This window comes from Leptonotus elevatus, chromosome 14 (genome assembly GCF_054856555.1).
Source record: "Leptonotus elevatus isolate MCC_2025b chromosome 14, RoL_Lele_1.0, whole genome shotgun sequence".
NCBI lineage: Eukaryota > Metazoa > Chordata > Actinopteri > Syngnathiformes > Syngnathidae > Leptonotus > Leptonotus elevatus.
In genome coordinates, this window is record NC_141252.1 from 21754741 (window position 1) to 21773553 (window position 18813).

General features: G+C 41.8%; 1 protein-coding gene and 1 pseudogene across 6 annotated transcripts in view; one reads left to right on the plus strand and one right to left on the minus strand.

Annotated features, from left to right (window-relative positions):
• dicer1 (dicer 1, ribonuclease type III) overlaps nt 1-18813 on the plus strand; it is a 213908-nt gene that overhangs the window by 169672 nt on the left and 25423 nt on the right. For all 6 annotated transcript variants that reach the window (XR_015097029.1, XM_086094344.1, XM_086094347.1 and 3 more), the window contains 2 exons: nt 1796-1958; nt 11439-11514. Coding sequence is in view for 5 of the 6 variants with exons in the window: in XM_086094344.1 (XP_085950470.1) it covers nt 1796-1958; nt 11439-11514 (239 nt within the window). In the remaining variant the exon portion in view is untranslated. The remainder of the gene's footprint in view (nt 1-1795; nt 1959-11438; nt 11515-18813) is intronic.
• LOC147163307 (28S ribosomal RNA) overlaps nt 18541-18813 on the minus strand; it is a 1549-nt pseudogene continuing 1276 nt past the window's right edge.

An 18813-nucleotide genomic window follows, 5' to 3' on the forward strand; every position in this document is an offset into this window, starting at 1 on the left:
TGGCATATTGTTAAGAAATATGTTTGTAGACAATGAGGATGATGAAAATTTTGACGGCTTTGTAACAGAATGGACGACAAATAATTACCACTCGATGCCCCGGGGTTATTACAACTGTGCAATTAGTAGGCATTGACAATATTGTTGAACTTCAAGGAAAAGTTCAAGTTTTCTGGAGTCACCCATAGTTTTTTGTTAGATTAGGCCTCTTAATGATTAGATAGGTGACTTAAGATAGGCCGTGTCGCTGTGCCTTGTTCTGGCTTCCTATCTATCTGCACTTTGGCACACATTTAACCAGTAGAAACCAGTTAAGGCCATCAGGTCACACATTTTTACATTGGCTAGGCTAGGCCGGCGGATGGCCAAGGTAGTATAAGATTAGCGACCAGTTTGAATGGGACAAGCTTTGTTCTGAGTTCAGCAGATAAGGCTCCAACGCTGTGTACTCTATTTCTCTGGCATCCAGTAAATAGTTCAACTGAGGAGATGCAGTCTCCTGGTTGTTATTATTAGTATAGCGAGCATTCAAGACAAAAGAACCGGTGAACGTCTTTGGGAGCATGGTAATATTTAAAATAGAATGTGTTTATACGTTTTGGTTAGCAAATGAGTTAACAATAAATAGTTTTTTTTTTTTTGAAATAAATTAAAATTATGCCGAGGCTATATAGGATGTTTTCATTGATTTTTGTGAATATTTGTCACATTGTCTCCCATTACTCCATGGCAGATATCATATATGTTCTAAGACTGCCAAATACTACAGCAGTCAGAATAAAAAAAATTAATAAAACAAAATAACTGATATATTGGCATTTGTGGCACATAGGCCTATGTCACCCTGATATATGTAATTTGTGAGCAGTCCTAACAGACGGTTAAGAGAAATACAGTTGTTGGCACTTAATTACACTAGGCAAGTGTTTCATGAGTGTGTCGCTATGACTTACTTATCTTTTCTTTGGCTGTCATGGTGCTTGTGGAGTCGCGAAGTCTCAAAAGTGTTCTTGGCGGAACAGCGAATTGCTCCTCACAGTGACCGTTTTTTTAGCACATCTCTTACAATGTTATTTTGACCAACGTCAGTCTTGTCAAACCCTGAATCAGTTCCAAGCTAGGGACATGGGCTCTTGCTAAATGCTATCATGTTCATTGTGAAGGAAGATACATTGTGACACTTCTCGCGGCACCTACTAAATAAATGTCAATACCCATTCCAGCTTTAAAGACACCTTTATATGACTAGGTGCGACAACGACAGTGCATCTAACTGTGTGCAAATGACATTTTTATGAAAGGACTCGGAACAAGCTTTCCGTAAAAGCGCACACAACTTTAAAAAACAAAAAAAACAAAATAACTACGGAGGTTTGTAATATCTGCATAATGTAAACTTATTTCAAGCCTTGAAACTAATAAACCAATTGTTACGCAACAGATTGAATGTAAAATAACAATCATGGTGTTTCAAATATGGGGAAAATCTGATTACTCCATTAATGAATAAAAAAACAAAACATTTACTTAACGCCATTAGTACAATATAATAACCCTGCCACACATTTTTTTTTCCATAACGAAGATCCTTGCAACTACAAAATGTCCAAATATAATGGATATTGAGGAAATATTGTGGCCAAGGTGACAAGTTAATGTGAGATGCCCTAGCGTTGACAAATGAAAGTTGTCTCTCTTTTCTTTGGTAGCATTTTCATAAAGCTAGTCGTGTTTTTGTACTGTCATAACTTCACATAGCTGTTTCTTTGTTTTGTTTGTTTTCATCAAATCGCAGCTACGCCGTTCAGAAGAAGATGAGGAGAAAGAGGAGGACATTGAAGTCCCCAAAGCTATGGGCGATATCTTTGAGTCGCTCGCCGGAGCCATTTACATGGATAGCAGGATGTCATTGGAGACTGTGTGGCAAGTGTATTATCCAATGATGAGACCACTTATCGGTGAGAAAAAGTCATGAATTTCATAATTGTATTTATCATTCTAAAGTTGTGAAAGAAGTTAAATAGAATTATCTGATTTTAGCAACAGACAAGGCTCGAATTGTTTTAGTTTTACGGTTTTGCTTAGTTTATTTTATTTTATATATATATATATATATATATTTATAGCATGTTAATTCCAAGCACTTGAAGCAAGGTTTATATTAAACAATACAAATCTGAAAATATAATAAATTAACAATTGTTTTCCTCTTTTATATATTTTTATTTATATATTAAATTTATATATATATATATATATATATATATATATATATATATATTTATTTATTAAATTCACATTGTGTAGAGGAGCGTTTTTTGTGAAAAAACAAAGCTAAATTGATTTAAAAAATAATAATAAAAAAGATCTACGGTCATGTAATTTTGAGAATTATGGGGCCATTATTTTGCCCAAAAAATTTACGGAGACGCTTCTGACGGTCCAGCAGCGGTTTGAGCCGTAAGCGAAGCAGCCACCCTTGTAATGGTCGCAGCGACAGCAGGCCCAGTGGCACAAGTGCCGTCAGGGATGTTAACTTGCCCAGCAGACGCAGAAAAAGGACATAAGACAGCATCCCATTGGCACGGAAGAGAGAGATGAGGCGTAGCACATCGTCGACCCTCTGTGGGGATGGTCGAGCAATCATGGAGGTGGTGTCCAACGACATTCAGATGAACAGAGTGCTGAGAGAGAACAAGAGAGGACTTCTCCAGGTTGACCTTGAGCCCAAGTCGTGACACATGCCGTAGAAGCGTAGACGTGTCTCAGATTGCCTGATCCCTGGACGGTACGCATATCAGCCAGTCGTCCAAGTAAGGGAGCACCTTCATGCCCCTCGACTACAGAGGAGTACTCTGAACTGCCAGTGGCGACCCCTGTAAGCAATGCGGAGAAACTTCCTGTGCTGAGGAGCAATAGGTACGTGGAAGTAAGCGTCCTTCAGATCGATTGACGTGAACCATTCCCCTCGGGCGATTGTCCTCAACACGTAGTCAGCATACGGAAAGGCAACACCCTGAGGTAACGGTTGAGACCTCTCAGATCCGAGATAGGGCGTAATCCGCCTGTCTTTTTTTAAAGTAGAGGTAGTAAAATCTCCCTGGATGAGCCAAGGGATCCATTGCTTCGATAGCGGACTTGGCGAGGAGGGTTGCTAGCTCTTGATCTAGAGTGAGTGCCCTTTCCGGGTCGCTGATGACATCTCTCTGACGATGACCGCTGTGTCCTGGTGAGGCGCAACATCAGTTGTGTTCACCGGAGTGTGGACCGCAGCGGTTGCTAATGCGCAACAGTCAAGACAGCAGTCTCTTTGGGGAAGAATGAGCCACCACAGTGCTTACAGCGAGCGTAGTCGTTCATAGCAGCCACCAATCAACGTGCACTATATTTGTGTGGAAGAGTAGGCAAAAATCGGCCTCTTCACCAACTGAACAAAACAAACCCACAAAGTACTCACAGCAACACGTAAGTAAACGTTTGCGTCGTCATAAACTAGCAGAAGTCATGACAGACAATATCAAAGCCATCAAACAACATCAAGGCGGCTGGTGACCCAGGGACAGACGGAGCCGCATAAGTTGTGAGGCAATAGAAGCTAGGGAAAGGATATGAAATAATCATACCAACACTAGTGAGTTGTATTCAAAACTAGAAAAATTTCCGTGGAAATTTTGAATGGGCCTGCTGACTCTTGCAAGGTGGAAAGACGCAATACTTGTAGCAATAGTAGTAGTAGTATAGTAGTAGCACTTGTAATAGCAGTATTTAAATAGCAGTCCATTCCATTTAATTAAAAAAATAATAATAATGTTGATTTTTTTTTTTTTAAATGTATTTAAAAACATTTAAATGAGCTGAACAGTTTAAAATTCAAACCATTGAAAATTTCTCGAGTGACGCATGCGCGTGGGGGATTTCCGTGCTGTTTCAGCACCGCCACCTGGCGGTCGGAGTGATGAAATAGAACGCTTAGTTTTGGTTTAGTTTTAGTTAGTTTCAGTATTAGTTTTCGTAAAAAAAAAAAGTGTTTTACTTGTGTGCAATATTTAATAAACACCATGGTAAAATAAAAAAACTAGAACAATTTCCGCGGAAATTTTGAATGGGCCTGCTGACTCTTGCAAGGTGGAAAGACGCAATACTTGTAGCAATAGTAGTGTAGTATAGTAGTAGCAAGTACTTGTAGTAGTAGTATTAAGTAGTAGTAGTAGTAGTTGTATTAGTATTAGTAGTACTTGTAGTTGTAGTAATTTTAGTAGTAAATGGCCAAGATGGCCGCCGACCCGGGTGGGCGAGGGGGAGAGAGTCCTTGGCGTACCTAATCAATTGGCCAAGATGGCCACCGCCCTGGGCGAGCGGAGTCGCGAGAATCCTTGGTGTACCTAATTAATTGGCCAAGATGGCCGCCGCCCTGGGTGGGCGGAGGGGAGATAATCCTTGGTGTACCTAATTAATTGGCCAAGATGGCCGCCGCCCTGGGTGGGCGGAGGGGAGATAATCCTTGTTGTACCTAATTAATTGGCCAAGATGGCCGCCGCCCTGGGTGGGCGGAGTGGCGAGAATCCAGGGTGTACCTAATTAATTGACCAGAATCCTGGGCGTACCTAATCATATGTCCAAGATAGTAGTAGTAGTAATAGTATTTGCAATAGTAGTAGTCGTACATAGGCCAAGCCTTGGGTACACGAAGAAAAAAAGGGGGTGAGTTGAGCTCAACAGTAAGAGAGATGATTGGCTGAGGCAGTTGCTATGCAGACATGAGAGACCAGGCAATATAGCTAAAAAAAAGCACTATTTAAATAGCAGTCCATTCCATTGCCTTTAGAAAAAATATTAATAATGTTGCGTTTTAAGTATTTTTTTTTATGTAAATGAGCTGAACAGTTTAAAATTTAAACGATAGAAATCGGTCAAGAAGTTAACCATCGTCAACATAAACTAAACGTATCTTACTGTACCTTTAAGAAACATGCACATTCACGCACACACATTGGAGTTGAACATGGAGACATCACACACACACATTCAACACAAATGCATGAGATACGCACACCTCCAACAAAAGCCTTTCACAACTTAACGGTTGAAGATGCAGATTCCAGAAATGGCTCGTTAGAACGGCAAGGGTTTGGGCAACGCGAGCATGTTCTCATTTTTTTAATCGGATGAAAAATGACCAAATGATAGCAGGTTGAAAACTTACGATTTATAAAAAATGAAGAGAGAAAGGCGCCGAAATTAACATGGAAAAGATAGGCGAAAAAGTCAGACTTCTCCTCGCTTAAAGTGAAAATAAAGGTACTAAATGACACCTTAGCCAAATAAAAGTGGGTTTGTCTGAAAGCAGACCCTTGTGACTACAAAATGTGCGAATTTGATGTCTAGTGAGCAAAGATTGTGGCCATGGTGTCGAGTTGAAGTGAAACTTTTGGAAATAGATTTTATGGTTCCCGTCACTCAAAGGCTAATTGCTCCACTCAAGCCGACGCAATACACACCAATGTTAAAAGGCTATTTCGCTCACTGTCTTTGAACCCGCACAGGGGGGAGAGCTTTCATTCCTTACATTTTTTTTTGACACTGAGATAAAGATGGGAAAAATTGCAACAAAATAAGCTAAAATTCATATCGTTCGGTTAACGTATGCGCGCGCAGCGTGTCTTGGAAAAAGGTGCTTGATGTGTGATTTTGTCTTTCCTTTTCCCATTCATTTCAATGGGACTTTTTTTTGGGAGTTTTTTGGGAATAGCGTCGCCATAGTAACTTGGAATTCTTAGAAAAATAATGCCGCAGCGCATCGTTTGATACCTCATTTGTGCCGGTGCGATCTACGGTACGGGCCGCATTTTTGCGGAAAATAATAAACCCTTTTTCCCTTTTTCTAGGATAGTAATATGTGCCTTCTGCTTTGCAGCAGGCCCATAATTAACACATTTCTTACCTAGTGTCGCATTTTGGCTGAGTTACATGAAAAAGAAGGCGAGCCGACCCATTGGAGCCAAAAGTCAAGCATGCAAAATTGACACACTTTCAAACATCCTTATTCCGGTCATTATGGGCCAATTGATTAGGTACGCCGAGGATTCTCGCCACTCCGCTCGCCCAGGGCGCGGCCATCTTGGCCAATTGATTAGGTACGTCAAGGATTCTCTCCCCCTCACGCACCCGGGTCGGTGGCCATCTTGGCCAATTTATTAGGTACGCCCAGGATTCTCGCCACTCCGCTCGCCCAGGGCGGCGGCCATCTTGGCCAATTGATTAGGTACGCCCAGAATTCTCGCCACTCCGCTCGCCCAGGGCGGCGGCCATCTTAGCCAATTGATTAGGTACACCCAGGATTCTCGCCACTCCGCTCGCCCAGGGCGGCGGCCATCTTGGCCAATTTATTAGGTACGCCAAGGACTCTCTCCCCCTCGCCCACCCGGGGTGGCGGCCATCTTGGCCAATTGATTAGGTACGCCAAGGACTCTCTCCCCCTCGCCCACCTGGGTCGCCGGCCATCTTGGCCATTTGACTACTACTAAAATTACTACAACTACAAGTACTACTAATACTAATACAACTACTACTACTACTACTTACTACTACAAGTACTTGCTGCTACTACAAGTACTTGCTACTACTATACTACTACTACTATTGCTACAAGTATTGCGTCTTTCCACCTTGCAAGAGTCAGCAGGCCCATTCAAAATTTCCGCGGAAATGTTTCTAGTTAACTCTTTGACCGCCATAAACGTTATAAGGGGCGCCGAGGACGTTAAAAGACGTTCACTATGTTTTTTTTGTTTTTTTTTGGAAACGGGTGGAGGAAAGCCTTGGGCAGCTGTGCTGAAAGTATCAAGCAGATCTAGTTAGTATAATGACTCGTTTTGGCCCCTAGATGGCAGCGATGACTCTTTGGACAAGATTGGGTGGGCCGCCCACCGTGGGCGTCAGTAGAAGACGTGAGGCGGAGCTAGAGTGTTGAGGGGACAATGGCTGATTATGCAACAATGGCTGATGAAGCAACAATGGCGACCGGTTGCAAGCAGCTCACGCTTGAGCATTTTTTTCAAAGACGGAAAGCATCGATCAATACTAAAAAGTGCATTGATGTCGACGATGATGATGACTGCTAACGCCGGAAAACGCGCACTTCAACCGACCGGGTACTTCTACACAAGCGGACATTCGATCCGGCGATGGAGAGTTGTCGAAAAGCATCGACCAATGCACATTGATGATGATGATGATGATGACTCCGAGCTTGACGCCAAAGTTGGAAGCCTTGACGCGACCGTTATGATCACGTAGTAAGCTTCACCGGCTAGCGCTGCTAACGCCGGAAAACGCGCACAACAACCGACCGGGTACTTCTACACAAGCGGACATTCGATCCGGCGATGGAGAGTTGTCGAAAAGCATCGACCAATGCACATTGATGATGATGATGATGGTGAATCCCGAGGTTGACGCCACAGTTGGACGCGGCCTTTATTCTCACGTCATAAAGCCTCACCGGCTAGCGCTGCAAACGCCGGAGCTGCACATGCGGACATTCGGTCGGACGATGAAGAGTACCCCGAGTCCAATGCATATTCATCGGAGGAGCGGGTACAGTCTGATCACGGAGAAGACACTGGTTCTGGACTACGATGCCACCATGAATGGAGTGGATAAGATGGATCAGAACATCTCTTACCACCCGGTATAGCAACTGAATGACATGAGGAAGCCAGACGTAACACCACCGTAACGTAACCGTAGCATCATCCTGATATTAGACTTTATGGCAACACACACTGCAGTATATACTTGCTATTCCCCGGAAAAAACAGCCTGCAAGAAAGTGTATTTTCTGCACGCGAAGAGGCAATCTAATCTGTTGTGCAAATCATGTTGTGTCTCTTTGCACGCAGGGGAGTGTTTCACAAAAAGAAAAACTGTCGTTGAAACATCCACATATTTGTAAATAGCACCACAGTTGCACACATTTGTAAATAGTTTGCCAAATTGTTGTCAAATTGTTACACTGTTGAATGTAAATAAACGTATTTTGCTATCAAAAAACACTTTTTCATTCTTGGTGGTAGTGTTTTATAGAAGTAAAGCACTATTTAGGTGTTTGTGGCATCATTCATGGACAAAAAGAAGTGTAAAATTCACTAGAGTGCGTGAAATAATATCGTTTCACTAAAAGCTTGATTTCTCCGTATTTTGGTCCAAAACAACCGCATTTGGATCAAACTAACCATTTTCTATTGTTAATTACTAAAGAACGGAATAAGGTAGAAACAGGTGTTTCCATAGTCCAAACAGAACATTTTCTGTGGACCTTGAAAGATCAGTCAAAATGCTTAAATCGGCTGGCACTGACGGCATCCCTTTTCTGAAAACGTCTGGCAGTCAAAGAGTTAAAAATCAACTCCAAATGCTCATGTATTACATTAATTACCAAAATACTTCTTTTTTTTTTTTGGTAGCATTTTCAGTTTTGTATTATTTCGTTAACAAAATTGTTTTTGAATTTTAGTTTTATCGTTAGTTTTCGTTAACTAAAATAACCTTGAGTAGGTGTCGTGAGAGAAGCGCGTACGTCCAGCCAAGTGAAACTTTTTGGGACTGCGGTTGAGTTAGTTTTGCTTTTCAATATGTTTTGATGCAATGCAAAATGCAATTTTGGATCGCAAACTGTGATGTGTAACTGCTTATTTTTCGAGCCTTGAAATATGCACAGTGGAATCTCAGTTCACAAATGGTGCTACTCAGGCAAATATTATCTTGGTATCGATCTATTTATCGGTTCATCATGACTTTCAGTTCACAAACAGTCACAGCTTTCACTCACAATACAAAATCAATGGAATGTTGGTGCATGACGTCTCCCAACAAGTTACAATCAAATGTGTGTGCGTTCTTAAAGGGACAGTAAGATACTTTTAGTTGACGTTGATCATGGTTAACTTCCACATTTCTTGACCGATTTCAATGGTTTGAATTTTAAACTGTTCAGCTCATTTAAATGTTAGTTAAAATCAAATGTGTGTGCGTGAATGTGCATGTTTCTTAAAGGGGCAGTAAGATACTGTTGATTATGGTTAACTTCCACATTTCTTGACCGATTTCAATGGTTTAAATTTTAAACTGTTCAGCTCATTTAAATGTTAGTTAAAATCAAATGTGTGTGCGTGAATGTGCATGTTTCTTAAAGGGGCAGTAAGATACTGTTGATTATGGTTAACTTCCACATTTCTTGACCGATTTCAATGGTTTAAATTTTAAACTGTTCAGCTCATTTAAATGTTAGTTAAAATCAAATGTGTGTGCGTGAATGTGCATGTTTCTTAAAGGGGCAGTAAGATACATTTAGTTGATTATGGTTAACTTCCACATTTCTTGACCGATTTCAATGGTTTAAATTGTATTTTTATTGCTCCAAGTAGTGCGTGTTTCCACCTTGCAAGAGTCAGCAGGCCCATTCAAAATTTCCGCGGAAATTTTTCTAGTTATTATTATTATTATTAGGGCCCGAGCAGCTACCGCTGTGAGGTCCCTCTTGTTTTTGTAAGAATTATTATTATGGCCCGAGCAGCTTCCGCTGCGAGGTCCTTCTTGTTTTTGTAAGAATTCTTCTTCTTCTTCTTCTTGGTCAAAGATCTCATTTTTGGGGATCTAAACATTTACGAAAACGCAACAAACTTTGCACACTCCTCGGGCTCTGCGAAAATTTTGATATTATGAAGTTGCCATAACAACATAACAACATATAGCGCCCCCTAGCGTGGAAAAATATGCACCGAGGGCTACAAAAATTGGCAGGCACGTGAAGCGCCCCAAGACACACAAAAAAAGTCAGTGGAAGCCATATCCTAAAATGTACAGGAAGTGAGCTATGAATTTTTGAATGTCCAATTTTGGCCCATTTTTGCACATTCACTGTGGTCATTCTTTTTGCCTATTTGCAAATAGTTTTAATCCGATTTACTTCTAACTTAGTATGTATAAGACCTGGGACAACTGGGGAAAAAATCTTGACTTTTTGAAATACTATATGACGGGCGGGGCCTCAAATTTTGCCTTTGATGTCATCAAAAAAGAGGAAATGCTTGATAACTCCGCTGTACAAACTCCAAAAAATCCCAATCTTCTCATGCATCTTAATAGCCACGGCCTAAAAACATATATATGATAATATTCAGTTATACATGTAGCGCCACCTAGTGGTTACAATAAATGTCATACTTTACATTTTTATCTATTGTGTCGAGCCCGTTTGAAATTTTGTCAGAAAAGCCTTAAGATGTTGATCATGCCCAGCACCGAATATTGTAACCTTTCGCCAAAGGGCGTGGCTGTTATGGTGTCACGAAGTCTGATGATTCACCGTGACGTTAAAAGCTGTGTTAACTTGACCCAGATGATCGTATCTTCTCAAAATTTCACACATTTGATGAGAGTCCAGGTCTGAATACATCTAGGAACTTATATTTATTCGTACTGATACCGCCACCTACTGGCAATTGTTTTTTTTCTTGTTTTTTCTTCTTCTTTTTTCTCCAACCACGTTAACTGGATCTACCTCACATTTGCTCAGAAGAGTGTTTAGGCCTTCAAGATGTTATAACACAAAGTTTGTGAGTTTTCGCAAATTGCTGTGGGCGTGGCTAAGTACTGTTCGCCAAGAAAACAACGGCAATTTTGAGGGCCTAAACATGCACAGAAAATCATGAAACTTGGCACACACATCTGGCCTGGCAAAATGAGCAATATTTTGTCATGTATTGTGCGATTTTTATATAAACACTTAATATGTTTTTGGGACCATGGCAATATTTAAAATAGAAAGTTTTTGGGAGCAACTGATTTAAAGATATTTTTGGGCAAATTGTTACATAGAGCAGCTTTTAATATATCCTTTATAAAATTATAACGTGCAGTCCCGCTGTAATGTTCCGGACAGAGCTTAAAAACATGAACATTCATATAAATGCCCGTACTTTGCAGTTCAGAGGGTGTTCTTCTGTTCCTTAGACTGTGGAAATGCAGTGTCCTGATCAGTCACTGCTGGTGCGCGCAAAAGAGCACCATATTGTGGCAAAGCACGTTTTTGAAAAGTAACCAGGCAAGTTGTCTGGCAGCTGTGCAAGTGTCTGGCGGCTATGCAGAAGGGTCCTAGCTCTGCGTGTTCACCCACGGAGCTCGGGTGCATTATTCAGGGGGTGCGAGCCAAGACGACTCTGGGCAGGAACAAAGTCCTTCTTTTGACATTTATTTTAATGGGAAAAATTGCTTTGGTTCATGAACAGAGTTGCAGAACAAATTGAGTTTGTGAGCTGAGGTTCCACTGTAATACTAAAAACGGAACCACTAAAATGTAGTGATTTAATATTTACATGTCTGAGGATGTTTTTGAAACATATTTTCACAAACACTTTTATCACAATCTTACCCTGCAGAGAAATTTTCCGCAAATGTGCCCCGTTCTCCTGTCAGAGAGTTGCTCGAAATGGAACCTGAAACTGCCAAGTTCAGGTAAGGAAACAATTCTTTATAGCTGTTGTCTATACAAGTGGTTCTCAATTACGGTCCTTGAGTACACCTATCCAGCCTGTTTTCCATGTCACCCTCAGCCAACACAAGTGTTTCAAACGATCAGCTATTAAACAAGCTCTGCATGAAGCCTGATAACGATCCTAAGCTGTGTTGGCTGAGGGAGACATGTAAAACAGGTTGGATAGGGGTACTCGAGCACCGGGGTTGAGAACTATGAAGGACCAAAACTGCCAAAATTTAAAATAAATAGATGACTAAATAAATGTCTTTCTTCTTCTTTTCCTTTCGGCTTTTCCCATCAGGGGTCACCACAGTAACAATTGCCTCCATCTAACCCTGTCCTCTGCATCCTCTGCTCTCACACCAACTACCTTCATGTCCTCTTTGACTACATCCATAAACCTCCTCTTTGGTCTTCCTCTAGACCTCCTGCCTTCTTCTTCTTTTCCTTTCGGCTTTTCTCTTCAGGGGCCGCCACAGCGAATCAATTGCCTCCATCTAACCCTGTCCTCTGCATCCTCTGATCTCATACCAACTACCTTAATGTCCTCTTTAACTACATCCATAAACCTCTTTCTAACATGTGCTGTCCCTCTGATGTACTCATTCCTGATTCTATCCATCCTGGTCACTCCCAAAGAAAACCTCAGCATCTTCATCTCTGCCACCTCCTGCTCTGCCTCCTGTCTTTTCCTCAGTGGCACTATCTCCAGACCAAACAACATCGTTGATCTCACCACAGTTTTATAAACATTTCCTTTCATTTGAGCTGAAACTCTTCTATCACACATCACATCTGACACTTTTCCCACCCGTTTCACCCTCCCTGCACACGCTTCTTTACTTCTTTTCCACACTCTCCTTTGTTCAGGACTGTTAATACTTAAACTCCTCCACCTTCTTGGTCACTTCTCCCTGTAACCTCACTCTTCCACTTGGGTCCCTCCCATTCACACACAGATACTCCGTCTTGTTACGACTAACCCTCCTTTCCTGGGCAAACCTCCACACCTCTAGCTTCTCCACCTGTTCCCTGCTCACTACAGATCGCAATGGCATCATCAAACATCACTCACTGTTATTGGCACACCTTCATTTTTTTGCAGGATCTCTACAATACCTTGTACCAATTTTATATCATTAGGACCTTTTAATTGGATGTCCAAAGTAATTCAACATTAGAAATTGGTTTTCAACTTGCATAATCTAATTCCAAAGAAGTGCAGCAATAATGGCACCTGTCTTTGATATTTGGTTGCACACCCTTTGGCAGTGATGACAGCTTCCAAACGTTTCTTGTAGCCATCCCTTATCTTCTTGCACTTCTCCGCTGGTATTTTCCTCCACTCTTCCTTTGCAAATTGTTCAAGCTTTTGAATGTTTGCAGGTTTCTTTTCGCAATCACACATTTCAAATCATATCAACTTTTCAATCGGATTGAGATCAGGAGTCATTGCTGGCAATTTTAAAACAGTATTTTTTCCTTTTTAACCATTCCTTTGTGTTTTTGGATGTGTGCTTTGGGTCTTTGTCTTGCTGGAGGACCCATGGCCTTTAACTCAAATCCAATTGGCTAACACTTGGTAAGACATGACCCCCTAGGATGTCGTGATAATTCTCTGATTTCATGATTCCTGTGATATGATTAAGGCCTCCAGTACCAGATGTAGTAAAGCAGCCCCACATATAATTATGGATCCTCAACCATGCTTAACTGTAGGGAGGGTGTTATTTTCCTTAGAAGCTTCATTGTGCTGTCTGTAAAACAATTTTTGTTTCATCTGTCCACACAACATTTTCCCAAATGAATTGTGGTTTGTCCAGGTACTCCTTGGCAAAGGCGAGCCATTCTTTTTTTATGTCTGTCTCAGGAATGGTCTTCACCCATGAAGCCCTGTTTTTGTTCAGTGTGTGGCGTATGGTACTTCTTGAAACCATGATCCCAGACTGTTTCATGTTGGGTTTCAGGTCTTTGGATGTTTAACATGGTGTTTTTTTCCCACCATTCGCACCAACCGTCGAAGACTTCTGTCATCAATTTATCTCTTCCCCCCCCCCACGTCCATGGAGATTCTTGACAGTTCCATGCTCGTCAAACTTCTTAATAACATTATGCAATGCTGAATCAGGGCTACCAAAGTCTTTGGAGATGGCTCTTTAACCTTTGGAGGTCTTGTGTTTGTGAATTATCGCACTTCTAATGTCGTCAGACATTTCCTTTGTTTACACGATTGTGACAAAGGAAAAGGGGATCAAAGGTGGATTTTTAAAACATCAACATCATAATTCATTGCTTAATTCATGTCAATTGGGCACAGACAATTTAAAACATTTGGGATTTACCAAAGGTGAGTCACAGTGTTTTTTTTTTCCATACTGATTTACAGGAAAGGGTGCCAATACCAGTGACATAGCACATTTTAAGTTTTCTATTATTTCCGCCCATTGTTTATTTTTTATTTGTTTTTTAATCATTTGGTCTTTCTGATAAAACAAGTTCTCCATAAAAAATTTAATGTTTTACTTGATTCATTTTTTAGAAGATATATGTACACATATGTACTTTACCTTCATGGCTACCAATAATGGTGAGCAGGACTGCAGTCCATGGAGATTCCTTTCAAACCTCGTCTGTCATCCTGTCCATTACCATAGCGAACAGGAAGGGGCTCAGAGCTGATCCCTGATGCAGTCCCACTTCCACTTTGAACTCCTCCGTCACACCTACAGCACACCTCACCACTGTCTTACAGTTTTCATACATGTCCTGCATCACTTGAACATACTTCTCTGCCACTCCAGACTTCCTCATACAAAACCACAGTTCCTCTCTGGGCACCCTGTCATAAGCTTTCTCCAGATTTACAAAGACACAATGCAGCTCCTTCTGACCTTCTCTGTACTTCTCTATCAACATCCTCAAAGCAAATATTGCATCTGTGGTACTCTTTGGGGGGAGGGGGGGGGGGTATGAAACCATACTGTTGCTCACAAATGTTCACCTCTGCCCTCAGTCTAGCATCAACTACTCCTTCTCATACCTTCATTGTGTGGCTCATCAGCTTTATTCCTCTGTAGTTGCCACAAATCTGCACGTCTCCCTTGTTCTTAAAAATGAGCACCAGCACACTTCTCCATTCCTCAGGCATCTTCTCACTACCTAAGATCCTGTTGAACAACCCAGTCAGAAATTCTATTGCTACCTCTCCTAGACACGTCCATACCTCCACAGGTATATCATCAGGACCAAGTGCCTTTCCACTCTTCATTCTCTTCAATGCCCTTTTCACTTCATCCATACTAATCTTTGCTACTTCCTGGTCCACAACAGTCACTTCTTCTACTCTTCGTTCTCTCTCATTTTCCTCATTCATCAACTCTACACAGTACTCTTTCCATTTTCCTATCACACTACTGGCATCTGTCAACACACTTCCATCCCTATCCTTTATTACCCTAACCCGCTGTACATCCTTCCCATCTCTGTCTCTTTGCCTTGCCAACCTGTATAGATCAGTGTCTCCCTCCTTACCATTCAACCTAGCATACAAGTCATCGTAAGTCCCTTGTTTGGCCTTTGCCACTTCTACTTTCATCCTACGCTGCATTTCCCTGTACTACTACTACCTCTGTGTCCCACTTCTTCTTAGTTAACCTCTTTCTCTGGATCCACTTCTGCACCTCCTCATTCCACCACCAAGTCTCCTTATCTCCTTTCCTTCCAGATGTCACACCAAGGACTGTCCTACCTGTTTCCCTGATCACATTTGCTGTAGTTGTCCAGACATCTGGAAGCACCTCCTGACCATCCAGAGATGGTTATTAAATAAATAAATACATTAAATAAAAAACAATAAAAATGAAAACAACAAAATATGAATATATATTTAAAGTAAAAAAAAAAAAAAGAGATTCAAAAAATAAATATCAAAATAAATACAACATAAATATATAAATACAATTATATCAATCAATAAATAAAAACGTTCTGCTCTCAAATTTATTTATTTGATGCTGCACACGCTCTGTCAGAAAAAAATGCCCAACCCATTACACGCTTTAGACCGCCTCCTCATTTGAATAACATTTAGACCTGACAGAGCGTCTGCAGCATGAAATAAATAAATGAGAGCAGAGCATTTGTATTTATCGATTGATATTTAATTCTATTTATGTATTTATTTTATGTATTTATTTTTATTTTTTGAATTTCGTTTTTTTTTTGTGATTATTTTTTACATATATATATATATATATATATATATATATATATATAGTTGTTTTCCATTTATATTAATTTTTTTGTATTACATTTTTGAATTATACATTTTTATATCCATTTTTATTTTCACTTTTAGTCATTTATTGATTTATTCCATTTATTTAGTTTTAATTTTGGCAGTTTTGGTCCTTCATAGAGAACCACTGGTCTATACCATTGTGACAAGATTAATCAAAAAGAATTAAAGAATATACTTCGCAATATATTCACAATAATGTATTTTCTTGCTATTTGAGATAGAGCATTGTTTTTACTTTACTCATGTTTTCATCAGAATTTAGGGCAATGTTATTACTTTTCAGTTAAATTAGTCTTTGTTTTTGTGCATGTGTCAACATTCTGAAAGGACCTCAAGCCAAGTCGCCTAATGTTGTGCATCCAAAATGTTTCTTTATATAAGACCAAAAAAAGACACCATCCATTGTTTTATAAAACTTAAAATGTTATTTATCTTTATATTGAACTGTATTTGTCAAGTGTAAAATGTGTTTTATGTACGTTATTAACCATCTACAGTAGAGTAATAACCATATACCAATTGTGGGAGCAAATTAGTATAAAACACACACACATAATCCTCCAAGTGTAAATTTTATATTGTGCATTATATACACACATGGACAAAAGTGTTGGTACCCCTCTGTTAATGAAATACAACCCACAGTGGTGATAGAAATAACTTGAATCAAAGAAAGCAGACCACCACCGACCGTCTTTTCTGACTACACTTTCCGCATCTGCTCCGACCGACGGAGGTTTGGCGAGATATATATAAATAAATAAATCTATATAAATAAATAAATAAGGGAGGCACCGAAATAAATTATGCAGATTTTTATTATCATTGCATTTATTATAATTAATTAAAATTATAATATTATTATCAAATATTTAGACCTATTTAGCATGGGCATTTTAACAAAGCACAATATAAATTGAAATGCGTCCACACCACAGACATCAGAGACTTGTTGGCGAATAGTACAAACACCAAACGCGGGGTGAGCCAACTGAGCATTTTCTGACGGTGCAATTGCACTTTATAGTCAATGTACAGTACTTCGCACCGGCGGGCACGGATGCGTGCTGTGCGGATGACACATTTGTAGGCTATTTAGAGCAGGACATGGTGCGACACACTTAAAATTAGCACATTCACATATTCACCGTTTAAAAATAAACGCATTTCTTCGCACCAGCCAATCGACTTTGGGAACAGACTGCAAAGTCACACAAGGCGACTACAGATCTGTAGTCACCCGGAGATAGTGGTGAGTGTTTACTTGTTTAAAACTGTTGATAGCAATAGTGCTAACATTAGCTAAAATATTTAGCACGGCCACCAGAATGCAAGTGAAAAAGTGGAAGCGCTCGAGGGGCTCTCATCAAAGAAAAAAAGGAAGGCGCTGCAGGAGAAAGAGTGGCTCACCTGTAGTGCAGTACTCGGCAGCGCACTCCTTTTTGACAGTTTACCAAGCGACGGCCCTCTCCTTCTCCGGTGTGCACAATGAAGCTGCCGGTACTCACAAATGCCAACGAGCAGCAAGGCGTACACTCATTCACGTTTGGTGTATAATTCAAATAGACACTTGCTTGCACCGTTTTTTGTTGTTTTTTGCTTGCGTCACCACAACATCCTCTTTCGGCCATATTCTTTTGGCTTGAATTTAATTTCGTCCGAATGCCGAAAATTCACATTTTTGCCATTTTCGTGTTGCGTACCCATCGGGACGGCCTTTTTTAAAGTGGGTATGGTGCGGGCGCGTCTCGGCCTCGCTTCCGATCGGGCGCGCCGCGGCGTGCGAGCACCGGCCGTCAAAGGCCCGCGAGCCGGCGGGGGCCCTCCAAAGGCGGGTCTTGGTTGCCGCTCGTATGTGGGAGAAGGTGGCGTGGCGTAGACGAGAGTGCCCGCTACGGCAGCTCTTTTTTCGGCTAAGACGGGTGGGAGGTGGGAGCCCCCTCTGCTGAGGCTCCGAAGGTGGCACTTTGAACATTTTCTGAAAGATGGCTGAAAATTTCTGAGAACCAGCCAGGGAGGGGGCAAAAGTGGTCAGGGAGGCCGTCCCTATGTCGGATATGACAGGTGAGATTTCGAACCCTGGTCACCCGCCATTCATTCCTATGGGGGATTTCGACCCCTGGTCGCCCGCCATTCATTCCTATGGGGGATTTCGACCCCTGGTCGCCCGCCATTCATTCCTATGGGGGAATTTGACCCCTGGTCGCCCGCTATTCATTCCTATGGGGGAATTTCGACCTCTGGTCGCCCGCCTTTCATTCCTATGGGGGAATTTCGACCTCTGGTCGCCCGCCTTTCATTCCTATGGGGGATTTCGACCCCTGGTAGCCCGCCATTCATTCCTATGGGGGATTTCGACCCATGGTAGCCTGCCATTCATTCCTATGGGGGGATTTCGACCCCTGGTAGCCTGCCATTCATTCCTATGGGGGATTTCGACCCCTGGTAGCCCGCCCGCCATTCATTCCTATGGGGGATTTCTACCCCTGGTCGCCTGCCATTCATTCCTATGGGGGAATTTTGACCTCTGGTCGCCCACCATTCATTCTTATGGGGGAAGCGCTCCTCCTGGTTCAGCACACGCACGCACGCACACACACGCCTCCGCCCACGCCCCTGGGCGCCCGGCGTGCCCCCGGTGGGAAGAGGGGAAAGGGGAGAGAGAGAAGGAGAGGGGATAGGGAAGGAGAAGGATCCGGCCGACAAAAACTTGGATCGAGGGCTGACTTTCAATAGATCGCAGCGAGGGAGCTGCTCTGCTACGTACGAAACCCCGACCCAGAATCAGGTCGTCTGCAAGTCATTTAGCACCAAGCTCTCCACAAACATGCGGTGGTGAAGCCGGAGAGGGTGCGCCCATCGTCCGGGTGCACACCGGCCCAGTATCGAACGGCTCTGGGTGGGCCGGTCGCCTACTTGTGACCAACCGGAGGGCCGCGCCGCTACGGTATCGCCACATCTAGGCGGGATTCTGACT